The following is a 23,387-nucleotide window of genomic DNA, read 5'->3' on the forward strand; positions in this document are numbered from 1 at the left end:
AATGAACCATGAGGGGACTTACTTGATGGACTTAGGACAGCACCCACGCCTCTTGCTGGCAAAACTCCTGAATCAGTCGACTAAGGTCCCATATACCTCACAGCTGCAAACTATAGCCCTGCAGTGCTGAAAATGCTGAATGACAAGACTGTCTGATGTCTTGAGATACTCTCCGGTACTACCATTGGTAGGGTTGCCTTATGGAGAGCTGCAGTCGATCATTGGGGCAGAGCAACTAGCAACCTGGACGGAGGCTGGGATTAAGACCGTGATGGACTGCTACCAGGACAAAATCTTACTCCCTTTTGAAGAGCTGCTTGACGGGTGCGGACTCTAGCTAGTTCAGTTTATTATATACGAAGAGCTGGTATGGACGTTTGGGCGACTGTACGGTAGGAACAGGGAAAAACCAGAAGCACATGCAGTGCTTCCCTACCTGGTCACACTAGGAACAGCGGGCCACCTAATCAAATGGCTTTAAACATCCCTACCTGAGATGTCCTTGGCTCCGCTGCTGAAACTAAGGGATAAATGGGAGAGACTCACTGATGCAGAAAGGGGTAGAGTGTTAGAATCCCCTAAGAAAATTTCTCACAATAGCAGACTAAAATGCATCCAATTTAATTATATCCATATGTCTTGCATGACCCCTCACCATCTTTTTTCTGCCTTTGGGGGAGAAGCGCGAGCCTGCCCGAGATGCGGTCAGTTGGACGCTGTGAGAAACAAAACCGCTTTTAGCAAGCGGCACTGGCTAAGATTAATGCTATGCTAGGACGTACCCTTAATTTAACAATAGAGGTCTGCCTGCTTGGACTATTCCCCAGACCACCTACAGGTAAAGTGGGAATAGGTTTACAGACATGGCATTGGCTCTGGCCAGGAGACGAATTGCGGTGACTTGGAAGTTGAATACAGGGCCACAGATTAACACTTGGATACAAGAGGTGACTAGATGGTCCGGAGTAGAGAGTAGAGCACTATATTGGGAAGAGTTAAAGGGTCAACACCGCCGTCCAATTGCTGCCTCAGGAAAGACACTATTTGCTTGAGAGCACCCAAACCACCCCAATAGCGCGGATGACGACAGTGGGTCCTCCACGGACTGAGGGATTGAGAACAAGGGAGATGGGACCAGGAAGAGCACGGTAGACGTATGAGGCGACTAGTATTACCTCCCCCCCCCAACTGAAGCGCTAAGATATGAAATGCATGACCACATCCGATACGGTTACAGGTCGAGTCTGCCTCAAGCTGAAACCATTACACAATTCTCACCAAACCATCTTTCACATTCAACATGGGCCCACTAACCTGCTCTATTTGAGTTTATCTAGTTTATGTCAATTTAGTTGTATACTTGTTATGCTTTTTCAAACAGGACCATTAGATGGGAATAGAGCACATCCCACCTAATCGTAATGACCCCAGAGAGAAAGAGACAATGCTTATTGCAGCCACTTGTCATGAGGGTCACACAAGCTGATATAACTGGCAGACCCATTGAATGGGGTGGGTGGGATTCACTAGCCACTGGGGGGGATCCCTTGCACCCCCATATTAGCAGATGCCTACAAACCTCACTTCTGTTGCATATTATCGCCATATGCTCTACTCCAAGTGTCAATGAAAAACGGAACAAGAAATTTAATGTGCTCATTAGCACCTAGCCAATAGTTTAAAGGTCTCCTCTTACAAACATATTCAGTCCACCCACCCACAATAGATGGGTAGGGTATGGGTCCAATGATGAAGCAGACCACAGGTGGTACCTGTGGGTGAGGACTCATCTAAATATCCCAGAGATGTGCTGATCACACTGATTTACCTGGGTGTTGATCTCACACTCTGATGAGATATACTATGGGTCATGCAACTTTCGCGCAGAACATATCGGGATTAAAAAGATAACTTAACCCTCTATAGTGTAGTTTTCAGACAGTTTGGGAGCATGAGGGCACTTAGCTATTCATAGCTTCTCGCTCCTTCAAAGTGTTGGTCCAAACTTTTTAAATACACTGCCCTCTGCCTTTGAGCTGTCCAGGGCCTAATTTAAGGGAGACATATGTATTCAATAGGAAGATTTGGTTCTAGAAAAAGGTTTATTTTGCTAGGTCAAATGGCAGTTTAAAGCTGTATACACACGCTCTGCAAAGGTAGGTCTAAGACATGTTTATAGGCTGCTTAAGTGGGTGGCACAATTAGTGCTGCAGGCCCACTAGTAGCATTTATTTTACACGCCCTGGGCACATGTAGTTTATTTTACTAGGGACTTCTTAGTAGATTAAATATGCCAATTGGGTCTAAACCAATGTTACCATGCTTTGAGCTGAGACCACAAGCTCTTTAGCTCTGGTTAACTGTGGTAAAGTGTGCAGAGTCCTAAGGCCAGCAAAAAAAAAATTCAGCCAAAACAGGAGGTCTGAAGGCAAAAAGTTAGGGGGAATCCACTCAAAAGATGCCAGGTCTAACACATATGTAGCAGCTTTAATATTTTAAGTTTTCCCAGACCCAGTCATACGTACACTGCACATCTACCTCTGTTCTAACGTGCTAACACTATCTGGTCCAGGGAAACGTAGCATAGGCAGTATTCAGATATTGGCATTCACCGAGTACCTCTATCCCTTGGTGCACCTAAAGAGATTACACGAAAGTTGCAGACCGTGCAGAATGCAGCGGTTAGACTACTCTGTAACATCCCCAGTCGGGAACCGGTAAAAAAAACACCTAGGAAGTCTACACTGGCTCCCGATAGAGGCAAGAATAAAATTCAAAACGCTGATTATCACACACAGAGCACATCACGATAAAGGACCAGGGAAGATCAAGAAGCTTATCTCGCTGTATGCACCACGTAGACAGCTGCGGTCCAGCACCGCAGACCGTCTAACACAAACAAAGGTCAAAAGAGAAAGATTGGGGGGGGGGGGGGGATTGAGCTTTTTCTCATCTAGCTCCCAAACTTCGGAACTCCATTCCAGCAGAATGTAGAAAGCTAGATAATGAACTGCAATTTCGGAAGTAAATAAAACATGGCTGTTTAGGCAATATCTCTGAACCACCTTCTCTGCTCTTGTAACTGATCAGTTAGCGCTGGGGAGCCTTAGGGCAGCCATGCGCTTCACAAATCCGCCATAATAATATTACACATAGGGTGCACTCTCCCGGTTTACATCACAGCACACCACACCTTTAACTCAATGTGCCCTATTACAGTAAAAGGTGTGTTCCCAATGCAGAAGCAAAGTTATGTCTGCCATGGGAAGAAAAAATGTGTGAAAAGCGTACCGGCTGACTGAAACTGCTGCTTCCGTTTTTACTTTGTAGGTGGCAACCTGGCCTGTATTTGAGAAGTGGGACAGGTGGGTGCACACAACAGGAAAGGGACCCTGAGGGTTCCCTTGGACCTTCTCTCAAGGGTCACAGTGGAGGAGCGCACAGACAATGCGCCTCTGGAAAGCCTCTTTCTACTCTATGGCCACATCTATCATACGGCACTGGTGGAAAGGCAAAGGAATCCCTCATCTGCATGTGGTCGTGCCCCCATGCAAATGAGGCCCACTTGAGTCCACGCTGGTACACAAGTCAAGTTTCAAGTTTAAATACTTTATTCGACAACATTGTCATAAAAGCATATCCCTAAGCTATACAAATATAAATACTAGTCTAGAAATAAAAAAGTATTAAATTCTAAGCAGTTTATACTTTGTTGGCGAATAAGACAAAAAATAATCATTTTTAAAATAGAGACACAGCACAAAGTTTAAATCACAGGGTCTAGTAATTCATTAGTTCATAGGAGTTTTAAAGTGCGCGTGCGTATTATCCATGCCCACCCCATGTATTTAGCCACTGCAATTGCAAGATTAGGGGCACAGTTTGATCTTAAAATCCTTAAGGCGTCCAAACATTTCCTAGTGCCCAAATTTCTGCAAGCAGGCTTCAACCATCTATTCCTTGGGGCAGCATATAAGGGGCATACAAATAGAAAATGTGGGATATCTTCTACATGAATTTTGCAGTAAAAACAAGTATTTACATTATCCGGGCACCAATTGGCTGTGAAAGCATTTAAGGGTAAAGAGCCAATTCTAAACTGGAAATACAGTTTCCTATCTAGGGGCTTGGAGATCAAATCCCAAAACTGTTCAAATTTCGGGATTGTTTTAACTTCCAGGAACTGGGATATCAAGGCAGATGATTGATCAGAAGTCAATGCAGCATTGTTTATCATGTCCCAGTACAATTTTTTCAACATAGTCTTAGACGGAAAATCGTCTGGGTCTACTGCAGACCATAAGTGTTCAAGGTGCAACTTTTGAAGTAATGTCCTCACTTCTTTAAGCCAAAGTACTTTGTGAAAGGTATCAGAATTATCAACATCCAAGAGGGCAGCTGCGTAATGGCTCAACTCAGGAGTAGTTTTTATGCGCCTCCACACTTGGCGCCTGCTATATTTGTATTACATAAGGCATGCCCAAGTATCTGCGGTCCCTTCGTTAATACCAATGTGCCCCAGGCACAAAAATAACACGCACTCATCTGTTGCACCCCTGGGGAACTGGCTATAATATATCTATAGGTTGTAAATAACGGATTGCCTGAACTTGGCATATGTCATGAGTGACATACGCAAGGAAACATTCATTGTGGAAGGAATTAATGTGTCAACTCAAACAGTCATCCTGCTAATCAACCTGTTGGGGCAAACACTCTACTAGAATGACTGGAAGGAATCAATGGTGGAGTTCTCCAGCTATTGTGTAAGAACATGAAACGTAAGCATTGGCAAATGCAACGAGTATGGCTTGCATTTTATATGTCTAACTACAACATTGGAAAAAGCTTGCAGTGGTGAAAAACAAACAAAAAAGACTGCTTTTAGCATACAGTGGAATTATGAGTTAGCTTTTTACCAGGAATAATTTCAAATCTCTACAACATGGGGAAACGAGATTGTGAGAGATCCCACATAATGTTGTCCAATTTTCAAACTCTTTTCTAAAACTCCAGGCCCTGGAAAAGGGCGTTTTTCAGAGATTGAAACTAGAAATATGACAAAATGTGCAGGGAAGATTTATATATCACACTTTAGACATCCGAGACCACAAAATGTCCATCACAGATTTTATTTAACTAGATTCCATTTTTAATAATACATACGTTGGTCACTTTATGAAACGGGAAAACTTGTGTCTCCAATGATGTTAAACGTCCATTTGACAAATAAATCCAAACAGTCAACACTGCACTTAACTCTCTTTTGCAGATGTTATCTTGATCTTAGGAAAAAAAGATGTAAACCTTTGTTCTTAAGAGAGCGGCTGTATAATTATCAGGAGGCGTTTCAATTTTTAATGGACACGGAGGATATTGAGGTTTGCTAGGTTTGTTTCTGTACAGCCTTTCCTTTCTTTTCACAGAAGTACCAAATTAACAGTTGGCTGTCCACCCAGAACTCTTTGGTATGATCATGCTAGCTCGACAATGTTCTTTTGAGTCCAGGCAGCGGAGTCTCTATTCTTGTTTAGAAGGGTGAGGCGGAGCAAAGAAGGTAGTCAAGGTAATAATCTGGCCTACATGAAAAGGTGTCACAACCTTCGGAAGGAAGGAAGGAATCATGGGTCCTGAGAACCAGTTTGTCTGGACAGAAAGTTTGCAAGAGGGGTGAACTGAAAGTGCTTGCAGTGCACGGACCCCCCTGGCCGACGTTATGGTCATCAGAAAAGCCATTTTGATGACGAGTAGGTGAATAGGGAAATTGTACAGGGGCTTTGAGGTCACACACAAGAGAAAGGTTAAGACCAGGTTGAGGTCCCATTGGGACATAATGAATGGTTTTGGAGGGATTAGGTGTTGAACGCCCTTAAGGAAATAGGTCATAACAAGTGACAAACAGAGAAGGTTGGTCCCGCAACCTTAAGAAAGCCGAAATGGCTAAAAACCAGGGTCAACCCTAAATCGGAATGACAGGGGCAGTGTCCTCGGCAGAAAGAACATTTGGTGTTTGCTGTGGGGGCAAGGGGTCATTCAGGAATGGTGACAGGAGGTGTGAGGAAGAGGGAGAAGGGCAGGGGGTTGATGGGGTGTCAACCAGTACGATGAGGGACATTAAGGACGGATTACAAAGTCTTTAACAACACCTCATTGAGACCAAGTGGGATGTACGAGCACCTATTGCTTGCATGACATTAAGTCAGGCAGCTCCCTGCTGCGCCCCTCTGAATATTTGGTGGGCTAAACCCAGTTTGCCCAAGCACTACCATGCTAGCAAATAACCTTTAACAGTGCCCAGAGCAGAGCCATGCTCAGTCAAAGAAAGAAAAAACAACAAAACTTGGTACAGGGGTGCAGAAAGACAGTCCGTATTCTTGGAAGCACACCACGTCACAAACTTGGAAGAGGGACACCTGGCTGCCAGAATGACATTGAAGACTTTGACAGTAAGGTCGAAAGTGGTCGACTGTCGATGCTCAATCTCACTGCATTAAGGTGAAGGGTATGCAGGTTTGGGTTTAAGACCGTGCCCTGTTGCTGCAAAAGCTACTCCTACTGAAGAAGCAGGTCCGGGTCAGAGGACCAAAGCTCAGATTCAAGATACCATACTCTCCATGCCCAATCTGAAGCCACAAGAATGACTTGGGGCCGGTGATTCATGATCTTTTGGAGAAATACAAACAGGAGTGGTATCAGCAGAAAGGCGTACAGGACACCTGAACTCCAATTGAGACGTAAAGCATCTCAGAGTGCAGCCTTGTAAACTCCAATGTGCAGAATTGCTGACAATGTTTGTTCTCTGTGATGACAAATAGATCTAACCAAGACTCCCCAATCTTGAAAGATGTTTCACCGCCTCTGGGTGTAGATGTCATTTGTGATACACTAGGCATCGACAGCTGAGTTTGTCTGCTCTGACATTCAGAGAGCACGGCAGCTGTGGAAACACCAGGGAAATGCCCTGGAGTTCAAGCCATGTACAGAAGCGCAGGACCTCTTGGCAAAGGGTCTAGGACCCTACACCGCCCTGTTTGTTGGAGTAGAAGACAGTGGTGGTGTTTTACATGAACACCTACACCTGCATTCCACTGATGGAAGGAAGAAAGGCTTTCAATGCAAACTGGAATGCCCGAAATAAGCCGCCAGACATCAGAGACCTTTGATCTCTACCTCTCCCAAATGGGAGAGCCACTACAGTCCGCTCGGGTTGGAGAAAGGCGAGGGGTCTGCCGCTGACTCAACTGCAGTTCATCAGCTACCCCTGCAGGTCTTCCGCACAATACCGTCTGGGATCTGGCAGGTCAAACAGATTCCCCTGATGCTCTGCCCAGTTGAACATCAGGTCTCAACGCAGAGCCCGCATATGCCAACTGGCATGTGTCACTAGTAAGATGCAGGAGTCCATGAGGTCAACTGCCTCAGAGTCAGTTACACCAAAATACAGGATAAAGGCTGATACATTGAATATCCTGGACTTACCATTCAGAAGGATAGGCCCAAAACAGGACTGTGTGAATAACAGCTCCGAAGACAGGGACAGTCTGAGAGGGAGCCAGGTGTGATTTCGGCATGTTTACAATGACACCCAGTGAGTGCAGGAGGTTCACCATAGTCTGGAGATGGGAGACAACTGCCTGGGGCATGTCTGCCTTCAACAGCCAATCTTTGAGGTAGGGGAAGACTGGAACACGGGCCATCCACAAATGTACTGCAACCACCACCATCACCTTGGTGAACACTCAAGGGGCACTGGTAAGGCCAAAGGGGAGCAGAGTGAACTGAAACTGAAAGTGCTCTTGGCCCACCGTGAAGCGCAGTTAAAGGCTATGGATATGCAGGATGGGTATGTGGAAATATGCGCCCTGCAAGTCTAATGATACTATCCAGTCTCTGGGATCCAGGGTAGACAAGAGGTGAGCTAAGGTGAGTATATTGAACTTCTAGTTCTTCAGGAAGAGATTGATAAGGCACAGGTCTAGAATAGGATGGAGGACTTTGTCCTTTCTGGGCACCAGACAGTACCAGAAATGGCAACCACGACCTACTTCTGATGGCAGCATCCTCTCAATGGCTCTTTGGACAAAAGGGCCAACATGTCTTGGTTGAGCAAAGTCCTCTGTCAGCCAGGCATAAGTGGGGTACATGGGTCGGGCAGCTTCCAGAAACGGTATGGGGTAGCCTCTCTGGACAATTTGTAGAACCACTTGTCTGCTATTATGGAGTGCCAGTGGGGCAGGTGATGGTGGATCCTGCCCAACACTTGGCCCCCGTGCTGGTATAAGGGCGAACTAATGGGGTTTTGAGGCTGCGGCTGCTGGGGCTGGTGGACTGACTGACCTCTAGCTGGTGTTCTCACGTGGTTTGTGGGAACCGCAGTCACAAAAAGCCTTGGAAGCCTGATGGGCTTGGTAGCTGGGTGGGAAAGGATGCAGCTGGTAGCACCTACTGTAGCCACAGAAGAGATGAACAACTAACTGGGGCTAGCGGGTCCATGGAGAGGCTTAAAGACCTGGCTGTAGCTCTGCTGTCTTTAAAGCGATCCAGCGTGAAGTCTCTTTTGCCAAAAAGACAAGAGCCATCAAAGGAGAGGAGTTGGCCTAACGGCTAGGGCGGTTGACCTCGAATCTGGGGAACTGGGTTCCAGTCTCAGCAATGACACTGAACATCCTGTGATTCTGGGCAAATCACTTAATCTCCCCATGCCTAACGAAAAAATGAATGTTTCCCCTCATGTAACGTAACTGGTGCTATGTAAAGCGATCTGATACCCGATTTGGGTCAAGTTCGCGCTATATAAAACTCTTAAAAAAAAAAAAGTGCATGTCCATGTGGGAAGATTGGATGTCGCTTGAAAAGCCAGTGTTTCTCAACCAGACTTCGTAAGGAACTGCAATCGCTCTTTCCAGTGAGTCAATCATGTCCAACCCACACCTGATAGTGAACTCTGCTGCATCTCACCCGTCAGATATGGCTTGGGTAAGTATGGCTCGGGCCTCCTCCGAGACCACAGGCAGCACTTGTGCAACCGAATCTCACACAGAGTGTTAGTGTGTGTGTGTCTATCAGCCAAAAAAGACATGCGGTGTTTACTGATCGCAGCGCTAAGCTGGAGGAAAAGAGCCTCCTCTTGCCAAAGGTATGCAGCCTTTTGGAGTCCCTATCCATAGAGTGGTTGGGAATTCACCGGGGCTGATCCTGGCGGTGGAGGCTTGGACCACCAAGCTCTCCAGGGTCGGGTGCTTGATGAGTAAACTGGAGTCCCCAGGAGCAGGGAGATGGCAGCGGGCAATCGTCCTATGTACAGGAACCCCTTCACAGGGCTTGGACCAGGCACAAGCAGAACAACAGTGGGGCTTTCATTGAATAGGAGGAGAGGTTCAGAAGGGTTAAGACCCCGCTGAAGCACCTCCATCAAGAAGTGGTTCTGGACTGTCACTGAGGGCAGCTGAAGGTCCAGGACCTCAGCTGCCTTCTGCACCACCACTGCAAAGAAGGCTCCCTCTTCCATAGCCATGGTAAGAGGAGAGACAAAGTCAGAGTCAGGTGAGGTGTCTAACCCATTAGCATCAGCCAGTTCCTCATACCAGTTGTCTTCTGGTTCATCAAACCCCTCCAGTTTGTCACCTTTTCCAGGCCTATCAAAGGTAAAGGGTACTAGCTCCAAATCGTAAGACATGGTACTGGCTGGCGACAGTCGATGTTGGGCGATGTTGATCCGGTTCCGTATAGGAGTCGGGGTTGATGACGATGATGGGGTCCGAGCCGTTGCGGGGCCTGGTTGGCGCTGGGAATGACGGCACTGGAGCAGGGTATGAGGAAAGTTGTGGCCTTGTAGGTGGAGTCGCACCAGATTCATGATGCCAGACTGGCGCTGGGGGTAAATCCACCAACAGGAATCCAGTAATAGTCCCCCTGAACTCGTGGGGCACAAAGACTCTCCAAAGGAGTCTGGCTGCACAAATATGAGGTGCATGGCCCCATAGAAATCCTCGAGTTGGGAGGGGATTGAAGGAGCTCCGAGAATTTCTGGGAGGTGCTGAGAGGGCATGGGCATAATCAGGAGCTCAGTGGAGGAGCGAGGCCTTGTACACTCGTCATTTCTACTCCTAATACGGCGACTTTGACAAGTGTGGAGAAGTTGAAAAACGCATAGAATTTGTTCACTTTTAGGACTTACCCGATCATTTGAACTGCGGCGCTGACCATTGCAAGCAGTCTCTGGACTTTCTGCACAACAGGGATCGAGATCGTCACAGGGTCGTTTGACATCGAGCAGCGAGGAGCTTCAGGGAACATCTACTCCGAGCCTTTGGATTCATGGTATGGCAGTCCTTGTAGTCGCTGTCCCATTCCAAGTACCACAAACAAACCAATTATAGGTTTTTCACAGACATCTGCCTGTGACCGGCACCAGAAAGGTTTGAAACCAGTTGGTTTCTTTGGGAATATCCCTAAGCACACCAGGAGAAAGAATTCTCCAACAATTTATCTGACTGATGTCAGTGCATAGTGGTGGTACCTGTACAGGCCTGTATAGGCACCGCTCATGCCACAGCTGGTGCGGACAATGCAGAGCCGGATTACACCATCTACCGGCGTACAGGAGTACTTCTTTAAAAATTCCTGATGCAGTCCGATGTCTGGGGAATATTCTAAGGTAAGGGATCAGAACTTTAATCCTCGCAAGGTAATAAAGTGTGGGATGGATACAGAATTGGCCTATCCCAGATTTCAATGTTTATTTGGGAGACATCATCCCGCCACGAAGACAGAAGTACATTGAACAAGGAGATAAGAATGCAAAGCAACAGCATAAAGAAGAAGGTGCTCTGAGACAAGTTCATCAAATGACAAAGTTAATCGTGCTGCTCACTTGAAACTCTTTGACTAGTCCCCTTGTATTTAGGCCTTAAACGCAATCAGTGGGAAAAGTGACTGCTGAAAAAGCACATACGCCACACAGCTGTAGTGGGAAGAGACCAGTTTCATAACATGAAGTCTCACATTACAATCCTTGGTGAAGAAAAAACAACAATGGGCACCAAATCCTCTATGTAGAAAAAAGGGCATACCACTTCTGAGATGTAAGCATCACTTCACAGCAATTACAAAAATGTAACAACTTAATTGTAGAAGCATAGGGCAAATGTAATGAAGAAATTGTGAAGAATGTATGAGACAAAAGAGCATAGCTCTTAAGCTGATTATATGTCCAACATACCTCTGTTCATTAAACAGATGAAGCATCTAAAAAATACAATTAATGTCTTGCAGAGAGGAAAGGTGGATAGCCTAATTGCTAGTTAGCATGCTTTTCTTAGTTAATCACAGATTTAAAAAGTGGATGTTTATGAAACTGATAAAGCACATTATCATTGTGAGGTTCTATAGATGTAAACTTAGGGAGTGAGTCTGTAGCTAAAAGGATCAAGGAAAATATTCCAGCTGGTAGGGATATAAAATCGTCTTTCTTTACACGTATTCTTTAGCAGGATAAAACATTTGCTGAAACCAAACAAAAAAAAAGGATTAGACCAAGATAAGTGTTTGCTCGTGAGGCTTTTCGTTGGTATCCTTGAGGTTCTGAGATTTGAGGGATCTCTGGTCTTATTCACACCAAAAGAAATTCTGCCTGGGCTGAAAAATTAGAAGAGGCACAGACATATCAAAGTCAACACTGCCATCTCTAGAACCACTGTGGTTGAGAAGCCACGAAAGCACAAGAGTTAAAAAGATGTCAGGTAACCAATACAAATTTTAGAAATTACAAACTTTATTAGAAGTAGTCTCCACACTCTGCTCAATGCGACAAGAACAGAAATATTGCACCTCTTCACCAACATTCCAAGTTGAGCTTAAAGAATGCTGGAGTACACCATAACAGGAGAGGGGTGGGAGAAGATACCACCTGATCTATATACATTTACATAATGATTTACAGTAAATTCATATTTGAAAAACAAGCACTAGTAAATAACTATTAAAATAGAAGTTTCTGCGCAATTCCTTCCCTTAATATTTTTTGAAATATAATAGAAATGTATTTAGAAGTGAGGTAAAGGAAGAAAATCTATGAATCTATAGGAATGCACATCAAAGGACTCTTCACTAGTCTATCCATCATCACACAACGGCTATCTTCTAAGATAGGCATGTTAGTTATTACTGGTTTGATTTTTACTGGCTTGGAGTATTTGTCGAACTTATTTCTAGTGATTACAGGGTTCCTTATCAAATCCCAATGACATGCTTCCATTTGGGTTTTAACACATCATTTGTTATCATACCTGTGTTTATACTCTTGTTGATGTATCTCTCTTTTTTTCTGACATGCTCTCATGGTGAACCCAAACAGGCGCACTGCTGGTAAGCCGGTTAGGCAACAGTTTAAATCCAGGCTTTTTCCCTTTAAAGGCACGAAAAGGAGATATTCCTGATAGGGGTTTAGGAGATGTGTGCTACAACTATAGCATTTGTTTTAAGTTGTCTTCAATGTATTTTCCTGTCACATGAGCCAACGGAATGGATTCTTTTATCATACCATTACTGCGTTGCACTAACCCATTAGCTTTATGACTATATACAAAGAAGTTCTGATGTGCTGGATGGATAAGTCTTTTAAGAATTCTTACATTTCCTCGGAAACAAATTGTACCCTGTGGTCTGTTACCAACAACACTGGGATACCTCGCCTGGTGAATATTTTAGTGAGGAAATTTAGAGGTACATTGGTTGCCGAACAAGTTGTCACCCAAAGGAAATGATAGTCCACTACTACAAACACATATTTCTTCATTATAAATTGTAGAATTATTGGGGCAATGATGTCTAGACCCATTTTCGCCCACGGACCTGTGCAATACTCACATCTTGTTCCATACACTTGTCCCATGCATCTTTTAAAATGGCTGGAATGTCTATTTTAAGGACAACTTTTTCTCCTGCTGGTGATTTTTGTTCCTCCTTGTCTAAGGGTAACCTGGACAGGCAATCAGCTGCTGTTTTGTGCCAGGTACATATTCCATTTGATAATTAAATAATTAAAGCCTAATAGCCCAAGAACCCACTTTGCCACACAGGAAGTTGTATCCTCCATTCTTCTTGTGGAAAAAACAGGAATCAAGGCTTGTGGTCTGTGCATAGGTTAAATGGTACATAAAGATTTTTTAAAAGGATGTATGGCCTAAAAACTGAAATATATACAAGGCTATCGTCTTGGAAGCACATCACCTTATTAATGTCCAGGAAGAGTTTTTGCATAATCCTATGGAACACCGCTGCTGCAGATGCCAAGCCAAACGGAATTCTGCAGTACTGGTATGCTACAAAAGGAGTAATGAAAGGCGTTAGGTGTTTCGACTCATCATGTAAGGCCACTTAATGGTAAGAGGAAGATAAATCGAGGACTAAAAACTTTGGCTTCCTGAATGAGGCTAAGCATCTCACTGATGTTGGGTAGGGGATGCCTGTCTATCCAGATGTTTGAGAGTGCTATGACTATGGTAGCCAACAACTCAGAACTTGAAATTTTCTGTGTAGCTCCTTCAGATTCTAACTTATCTAGTTCCTTCAGCATGGATTCTCTAATCTTCAATGAGACTGGTCGAGCTTTGTGCACCCCTATTTTGGCATTGGTTTTTAACTTAATTTTGTGAGAGAATTGTATAAGGAACCCTAGCTCATCATAGAACGCTTTAGGAAATTCCTTACAAATATCTAATCCTGTTACCAATCTATCTACCAACTGAACTTGGTGAACGCTGTTAGGGTGCAGCTTGAGTCCTAATTCTCTTTGGTGCCTCCACCCGAGGAGGTTAGAACCCTTCTTGGTGATATACACCTTGCCAACTGTGGACTTATTTTTGAAAGCAGTATGAATGGCCAACATGCATTCTAAAGGGATAGGGTCTTGGCTGTAACTACCTGGGCTGATGTCCGAAAGATCTAAACTGCAGGTTTTTCTGAATCTATCATAAAACAGATCCTTGTTGATGAAAGCATAGATAGAACATGAATCTGCATATACCTTGAATGGCACTCCATCTAAATAAATCTAGCATGCAAGATACTTTACACGATCACAATAATTTCCAGAATTAATCTGGAATACCACCTTCACCCTTATTTCTTCTTTCTCAATTTGTATCACCTGTACAGGCTTGTTTATTTCTCCCCAACACACTTTGGCAAAATGTCCCTTTTCTATAACACTTTCTGCAAGTTACCCCTCCTCGTAGGACACTTAACAATATTAGCTAAGAGATTTTGAATACCACACCTGTAGCAACTAAACCTTTCTTTATCCTTCAGACTAGGTAATGTTTTAACTTTATATGCATCATTTATTTCTTCTACCACATTTTTATCAGCTTTGACTTGGAGAGCTTCCATGGGTTGTTTAAGCTCCTTAATGTATAGAGTAGTGTGTTCGATATTCTTAGCAAAATTAATGGCCTCTGGGATGTCGGGATTCTGAGGCAAAAGTTTTTCATGTACTTTATGGTCGTTACTACACCTAACCAATTGAACTCTTATTAACGAGTTTGTGAGAACCCCAAACTCACGTTGCCGATAACCCACTTAATGTAGCTGTGTAACTGGCCACACTTGCATTTATAATTTGAGATGTACATAAAAACTTGTGCCTTTCAAGTACAATATTAATTTTTTCCAGAAACAATTGCTCTTCAAGTTTCTTGCGAGTAGGCTGGTACACATCCAAATGAGATTCCTCTGCCTAATCCTCATCCACAATATTAGGTTCAGGTAAATCCTCAAACACTTTCCTAATGTTTGTTGTTTACGATTCCGGAAGAATGCATCTCCTCCAACTGCTAACAAATGAGACTCAAACAACTTAATCCACCTCTTCCATGGTAAAACCTGTACCCCTCTCCATTTAAAAATAGAGGAGGTTGGTTCATGTTAGTCGCTGCCATGTAAATTGAGGTCTAAAATGTAGACGTTTATGGTAGTAAAAGTCAAAATAATGTGTGTGTGTGTGTGTGTGTATGTATATATGTATATATATATATATATATATATATATATATATATATACATATACACACACACACACAGTAGTTAAACTTGAAATATATATGCAGAAGAAAACATTGCACAGAATGCTTAAGACTCAAAACTTATAAGCATTTGAGTTAATGTATACAATACTTCTAAACGAATGGTAGCCAATACAAGGTGGTATCCTAATAAAATTAAGATGAAATGATGCTGCTATCTAAAAGCTGGCACTTTTGTACAAGGGAAATACTAATGATTACTCCCACAAAGGGTAAGGCTTATACTTACACTGTAACACTAATAAAAATTAATGACAAGGACACTCGCACTGACAAGTAAAGTCAATAATAACACTGCACCATAAACTTTAATACTGCTTCACCGGTCCCTCATGGTAATTAAAACTAATGTTCACCAATCTAGTCGGTCTAAATAACGCACAGGAATATCCTCACCAGTGTAGTCCATCTCAGGAATAAACTGCAATCACTTCACCCCTCACCTTACCTGACCTTCATTAACACTGTGGCTATAGGTGAAATGGTGAAGTGAATAAGTTGACAGATAGCTTCACAACATCTTTCTTCTTTGCTTCAGCTCTGTCTTTTCCTTCTCCTTAGGGTAGGCGTGTAGACAATACAGTTGTCTGTTCTGAACTGTAGTTGAATGGAGATGATAGAATCACCTCTATAATCCTCCGTAAAAGTCAGCAATGAGGAGAGGATTCCAGTCCAGAATTGAAGGATGGTACGCATCAGTCATCTGTATAATGGCATACGATAGACTATGGAAAAAGTGGCCAGGTCCCAGACAGGCAGCCTGGACTCACGAGCACGTTGGAGGGAGGGGGGAGTGGGGGGGGGGGGGGAATACGAATACAAATCAATATATTCACAATTAATAGTGTTCAAATGCAACCACAATTGGTCATTCATCTCATACAATTTTAATCATTGCATGATGTCATATGTCAATTTAACAAAAATGTTATTTAAATATTGAACATTTTCATATGCATTACAATCAACAATTACAATAATGAAAATTAGTGCATAAATCCAAAATAAATCAAGCCCAATGCATTTCGGGAAGTCTGTCCCTTCGTCAGGGGCGAATTGAATATAAAAGATAGCCTCTCTCATCAAAAGAGGAGCTCAACAATCTTAATGGATGCACACTGTGCGTGTTTCCACAAACTGAAAAACTGGATTCAGCAAGTGCTCGATAGATCATCGCTCATCACGTTTCAACAGACTAAGAACTGGACTGCAAAGATGCAGCGCCGACTGATAGCCCTGCTACACATTCACAAATGTAGAACTCCACCAAACGAAAGTTCTTTAATTCCGCATCGATCAATAAACCAAGCTCTGTCCCTCCACGTTTTCCTCGAGTTCGTCGGCAAAAGTTCATCGGCAAAAGATATTAAAACAATGACAGGTAACCGCTATAGTTGTGGAAATGTAGAACTTTATTAGAGGTCACCACGCTCAAAGCCACAACAACAGAAATACTGGCATCTCTTCATCAACAATCTAACTTGAGCTTCAAGAACGTTGGAGTACACCATAACAGGAGAGGGGTAGGGGAAGTTATCAAGTGGTCTATACACACTTACATAATGATTTACAGTAAATTCATATGTGAAAAAGAAGCAGTAGCAAATAACTAATAAAATAGTTGTTACAACAACAAGCCAATCTATACAGCAGTTTAGAGTACTCTGAGGAAGAGATTAAATGAAGGGGTACAATACAGACTAGTTCTACAAGTGATTTCCCCGAGTCTAACCTGCCCTTGAATACGAGGCTATGGAGATCTCTGGGGCTACTGAAAAGCAAAACAACATTGAACAGACTAGTGCACAAAGAGAACATATTTACGTATGGAGAAAACATTAGGATCACAAAGAGACTCCTCTGGGCCCCTGGGGGACGATTACATGATTACAAACTAATCATGGTTGCACGTTTAAGTGTGAATGAAGGCAACGGCTCCTTTCAGATCATGTCCTCTAAATTACTGATCCATGTTCAGAAATCCATCTCTGTACAAGATATACACTTAAGGGAAACAGTGTGAATGAAGCTACAATCCGAACAGATGAATAGACAGCGTGCAGAGCTTTTGCAGCAAACCAGCTACTGCTGATCGCATCCACATTAATGATCACTGCACACCAAGGAAAAAAATACCCAACACCTGAAGTAGCTGGGCAGTAGCCACGGTAAAACAGAGTAGATAGGTATAGGTTCTGTTCTCTCAGCATACAATGCTACTGAGACTCACTTATGCTTCCTCGTTTACTTGATGTGAAAGGATTTAGGGTTGTTGCGCATCTGGTGTTCATACCCTTAAGATGCGACTGTACCCACGTTATCAGGGAATGTAGTAATGACATTCTCCTGATGTGGATCAGTTTAAAAACATACCATTATCCTCAGAAGCAATACTGAAAGACTCATATACTGTGCTAGAACTTGAGATCGTGTTATCTGGGGAGACACAAGTGCCTGAGAAGAAACAAATTGAATACTTCGTGCAGAATTAAACCTGGGAAGATTTTACTGAAAAACAGCATAAACTGTCTCAAATGCAGTCAACCACAGGGCTAAATGTTTAAAGGTATTTCAAATAAAAGAAGTTAAGGAAGACATTTTTAGTCCACAAAAAATAAACTCACAGAAGAGACGCAGGTAGCTTAACATACCCATTCAGCTGTAGCACTAGTGTTTCCTCAACAGATAAAGGTCAGCTGCCTCTTTTCTAAACATGTAAATAAGTTGGACACTCAAATCAATGACTAACTGTACAGCATTGAGAGCCACTTGTCAACCACCTGCTGTTGTGACGACCTTAACAAATGTTTTGGCTGCAAGTAGGGAGAAAATATCTTTGTGTCATTTTTCATCATTAATACCTTTTCCTTGCTTCTGAATGATTGTTACAAATACAATTTTAATTTTATTGTAAATAGCTAAAATAAATTAGACAATACAATTTGTTTTATTATAGCCCAAGGCTGAAAAGAAAGTTACATTTCAGCATAACTACTGGAAGAATTATGGTTATTAATTGTGAAGTATGCTAGCCATTCACACGTAACAGGTCCACAATTCTCATGTTACTGGGAACCAAGTTCCCCACTGTAGCACTCAACTCTCAGGGCACCAAAGCAGGCAACAAAAACACTCAAATTATTGTCCAGTCAGTGCCTTTTCTTCTAAAAATGAAAATTACTTTATTCACGCACTACTAAATACTATGCATTAAAAAAGACATTTACATGAGGTAGATGGGTGCACCTTTGGTAATACCCTCATATCACATTGCACCCAGCGAGTCCTGAATCCCATAGTCGCAGTACACCCATCTATACCAAATGCAACATCACAATATAGGAAAGTGTGATTTTAAATAAAGTAGACCTACTGGCTTTGTTAGTGTATTGCCACAATAATAAAAGCAACCACATGTACACCATCGTATTATAATTAAAACCAACGGAGAAAACAGTCACATTCAAATGTATTGATCATATACCTAAGCATTGCATTGTTCATCAACATGTCAAAGCCTTTTTAAATTGCAAACATGTAAAATAAAGCATTTCAATCTAAAACAAAATCTATCAGAGTGTCACACAGTTTTAGTTTTTGTATAGTGGATGGCTTGCTGCTGAGAGGGCAAAAACACACTGACCAGACCATCTTGATATATCAACATCTGTAGTTCGAAATAGAGGCATCTACACGAAATTACCACAAGAATTCACATACCACATTAGCTGCCATGAGAGCTCTATTCAGATTGTGAAACCCTTAATACCAGTTACAATCCAGCAAATTCCTACAGTGAGCCTAAGGGCTGACAGCACGAAGGAGGTGCACAAACTCATTAAGTCCGGTTACATTTGTCCAGCACTATCATTGCAAGATATACTGTTGGAAAAAAACTGCAGCTGCCTGATTACTGTCAGAACCAATACCAGAGCTTGTTTCAGCAGGTATAAAATACACCGTCTTCCAGACTCTGAAGAACTGTTTCCACCTGCTTACTACTTAGGCCAACAACATAGAAGAAGGACTAAGAAAGAACAGCTTTATCTCGTGCGTATAAGAACAGAGTAGCTCATGTTCAAAGAAGCTGAGGCTCCCAGATGCATAAAAGAAAATCACTGCACTGATCTTATCCAGCGAACATGCATGCAAAGAAATAAAATCAATCCTTGGCAAGGACACTATAAGCCCATTTTATCTAATTTGGATGCTTTGGTCTGCATATGGTTGTACCCATTTCCACTGGTGGCTACCAAAGCCGGTTTGTTTTTGCTTGTCTGTATATTTAAGTCCTCACCGCAGTGAGGTATCAGGAATACGGAATTCCTATCACCGATGCCCAGGGCATACTGTTTGGGGTCAAGGAGAACAAGTTTACATATTTATTTTGTCCACAACAAAAAAACATCTGGATGCCAGTCTACAGTATCACAGTGTGGTTTTAGTAAATATATCAATTTTTTTTACTACAACAGCACTGTGATGCTGTAAACTGGCATCCAAATGGTGTGTGCTGTGACACACAAACACCTCCCCCTACCCTCGTGGTTTCCAGTAGGTAGTCTCGCTAGAACCATGTTTCTATAGGAAAAGCGTGTTTTTGACTTGCCTATATTTTGGAGCAGGTTAACAAATCGTAGTAAGTCTTGTTGTACTTGGAAAGTTTTGGAGTGATCCGTCAAGCTGGAGGCGAGAAAAGGGGGGGTGTCAAAAAAAGGTGTGTTTCCCATGTTAACAGAAGGCTGCTAACATTTCAAGAAAAAAACGTAACCATTATCAGCAGGGGGTAAAAATGCAATGAGGGCGTCAACCTCACATGGAGGCGCCGTGGGGTCCAGTGAGGCTCAACCATGGGACGAACATGTGGTATAGTGTACATAGACTTGTGTGAGTGGTGTGTAAGAGACGTGCCAGTGAGAGAAGTGGTCAAACCTAACGGAATTAACAAAACAAAACAAAAAACCCAGAACAGCTTCACATCCAAATTCCCCACCACCCCATATTTCCACCCCTGAAGAATCGGTCACCCTACCCCCGAACATACCAACAATCAACGGGGCCTAGAGCTGCATGAAGGCTCTTGTCAACCCCCTCTATAGGGGTTTTAGCACCCAACCGCAGGAATTCACATATCATGACAGTATGTCAATGAAAAAATAGCCATAACAAAACTAAAGTGTTTACAAAGAACAAATCAGGTATAGGGAGGAAGACTAGAAGAATCATTGGTCAATTTTTCTCCGAATCCCTAGAGTAGCAACTAGAAGGGTAGCAGTGTCATGAAGATCCAGTTGTGCCCTCCTCTTGGGATCTGAAAAGGTCCGGTGTGCCCGAGAGTAGGAGCGTCTGGGGTAGCGGGGTCAAGGTCAATATTCCTTCAGTCTGGGCCCGATAAGTCTGGTCTCTCCCATGGGCAGGAGCAAATCAGTAATTCTTCCAGGAGTGTGTACGCTTACTCCCGGAGGATTTGCGGGGAGCGAGGTCTCCCCCGATATGGGAGACAACCCCCACGGAGATTCCAGGCCTTCGAGGAGCCAGCTGCTCCGTTGCCCTCTCCCAGGCATGCTCCGGAGTGTCAACAAAATAGGAAGAGGAGTTAAATTGTAGTGTGTTTATCTAGGTACCTGAATCGATATTCCTATTCTTTGCCCTTGCCTGGTTATAAATCAATAATATCCCTACAACGGCATAGAAACCCTTTTCATAATTCAGTCATAGCGCATGCTGTCACATTAAGCAAGCCTACTCCTCCAGCCCCCTAGAAAGCACACCGAGTTCTTAAACAAATCCAAGCCTCCAGCAACCTGGGAAATCCCCGCTGCTTTGTTTTGATTTCGTCCGAGAACTCCTGTAAAGCACTGTAAGAACGACCAGTTCTTAGTGACATCTTTATTGACGTCTTATGTCCAGCCTTACGTCAAACCCGGCACCTTTCAGGTATAAATATACCAACGTTGCCTGAAGCAAACACACGGTGGTAATCCTGGAGCAGAGCAGCTATCTACTTCCGAAGAGCCCAGCTGATGCGAGAGCCCACGGACGCTGCCCCTCCCTTTTGACCTGCTGAGAAAGACGCTGTCTTTTCTCTTGCCGAGAAATCCAGCCTGCGGCGTTTCCAGCTTACCCTTGCGGGTGACTGGGATACCGAGTCCTGAGAGAGAGATACCAGACCTCCTGCCTTCTAATACCCAGGTACTGAACTGACTAAACCCTTACAGAGAATTCTTGAGTCAGATTCTTGGCAAAACAAACTTAACTTAAACTGCTACTTACTTACTCCTTCCCACGTATTAGGCTTAGGTCAGGTACACCGGGGTAGACGTAGTTAGAAGCACCAGTTGAGTACGATTAGTTAATGTATATATGTATTTATCTATTTTATCCATTTTAAAGTATCATATGGCTAAGAAACCTTATCAATGCTTTTACAGTATTATTTCATAATCCTGCTTTTGCTGTATGCACTTTACTTAACTATAAGTATTGCAATTGTAGCAATTCATTTCTCTTGTATGAGGAAAGAGACTGCTCAATAAATAACACCTTTTATTGAAAACGCCCGTCTCTCTTTTTCTCTGCAATCTGGTGAAACTAAGTACGCACCTTTGACTGAGTGAAATAGCTGTCTTTTGTTTTCACACGACTCTAGAGATATACTCTTAATCAGGGAGAGCAAAGTTGTCATGTTTTATGGTAAAGTTGTCATGTTTTATGGTTGTCAGAAGCTAAATCCCTTCTTGTCTATCCAGGGAGATTAAACTCCTCCTCGCTTATTCGAGAAAGTTTCTAGTGAACTCTGAGCTAGCTGGCAAAAAACTTAAGTCTAATATAGTCAGTAGAGACCTAGTTAACCTCAGTCCTACGTCTACACTACTGAAGATATTATTCCAATGCGCAGAGCCTATTGGGACTATTGGAACTACACTACATGGCGCCCAACGTTTGGTAAGGCGATAAATCTAACACAAGACGTTAGAGTAACTCAGTCGTGCTTTTTCAGACAGACCCTTTTTCCCGTAAATACTCCAAAGACGTCTGGAGTGGGTCAAAGGTTAAAATCCGCCGGAACTTAGTAGAAAGAGATTTCTATGTATAGTTTTTGGTTTATTCAACATTGTAGGATAGTGTTCCAAAATATTGTGCACCTAATCTTTGCTTCCTTGAAACTTGATCTGCAACAAAAACCTTTCTGCTAGTAAAAATGCCAGAAAGTGAAGAAGAAAGGGAGACAGCTAGAATAGCAGCTCGTCTCCTTGAGGATGACAAGTCTCCTACAGACTGACCCGGATGCAATACTCATCCCAGTCAACATAAGAAAAACTATAACTATTAAACTTATAGAAAATGGAATAACATCGAGAGGTGGTACAGTCATATTCGTAATTGAGGCACATGAATATCGGCAGACAGAGGTATTCTATTCATGGATAAACTTTCCAGCAGCAAACGCTGTCACACATGAGTTCCACTATTACAAAATAGAGGAACCACCGGATGAGTACACCCCTTTCGAGGAGGTGGAAATCCCATTCAAATACCAAGAGCACCTGCTCTGGTTTAAAGGCGCCCTAAAACATAATAATCACATCACCAGGCTCGGTCCACTAGGTAGACCAGTAGCAACATGGCCTGTTCTAGCCAGCTACACACCACAACCTGACATTAATAAAATGTCAAGCGAAGAACTCCTAGTTAAAATAAAAGAATTAACAAAGGCATATAGAGAGTTGGTTCAATTGGCAACGGAGGATATAACTTTCCTCCAGAAATTGAAAGAAACAGATATAGCAGAACAGCCATCTGAACTTGCCAGAATCATAGAAAAATCCTATGAAGAACTAGGAAGAGATAGTTTGGGTGGGAAACCAGTAAAACCCCAACTAACTGAAAATCATGAAAAAATATTTATTAAAAATAATTTAAACACTCCAAAAAAGAGCTGGGATGGAAATAAACAATCCACTCCCAAAGAAAAAAGATTCCAGTCCAGAGGAAGGTCTCCTCGGCGGAGAGAAAGATCTCCGGACCAAGGACACAAGTCTCCCCAGAGGGAGCCCTCTGAGAAAAGATACAACCTTAGAAATAGGGATAATTTGAAGAAACCTGATAGATATCAAGATATTGATACACGTCCCTCTCGATCTTTTCAGACTTCCTCGCAGAAATCGGAAAGAAGAGGACGGTCAGAACACAGGGAAGAGCACGTCATGTCCAAAGACAGGGAACCTGCTCATCAAAGTAAAAAATTACAATTTCCAAAAAAGAAGGTAGCCAGCATTAAAATAATCAAACATGCCGAGGATC

General features: G+C 42.9%; 1 protein-coding gene across 20 annotated transcripts in view; it reads right to left on the bottom strand.

Moving 5' to 3' along the window:
• Window positions 1-23,387, bottom strand: part of NAP1L4 (nucleosome assembly protein 1 like 4) — a 1,123,813-nt gene that overhangs the window by 949,658 nt on the left and 150,768 nt on the right. For 4 of the 20 annotated variants that reach the window (XM_078682906.1, XM_078682904.1, XM_078682897.1 and 1 more), the window contains exon 1: window positions 13,231-13,275. The exons of 14 other annotated variants lie outside the window; for them this stretch is intronic. In XM_078682906.1, coding sequence (XP_078539032.1) covers window positions 13,231-13,260 — 30 coding nt within the window. In that variant the 5' untranslated portion in view covers window positions 13,261-13,275. Of the gene's footprint in view, window positions 1-13,230; window positions 13,318-23,387 lie in introns of those variants that run through there. 2 more of the 20 variants (XM_078682899.1, XM_078682903.1) reach the window with 1 other exon arrangement.

Source organism: Lissotriton helveticus, chromosome 3_1, assembly GCF_964261635.1.
Source record: "Lissotriton helveticus chromosome 3_1, aLisHel1.1, whole genome shotgun sequence".
NCBI lineage: Eukaryota > Metazoa > Chordata > Amphibia > Caudata > Salamandridae > Lissotriton > Lissotriton helveticus.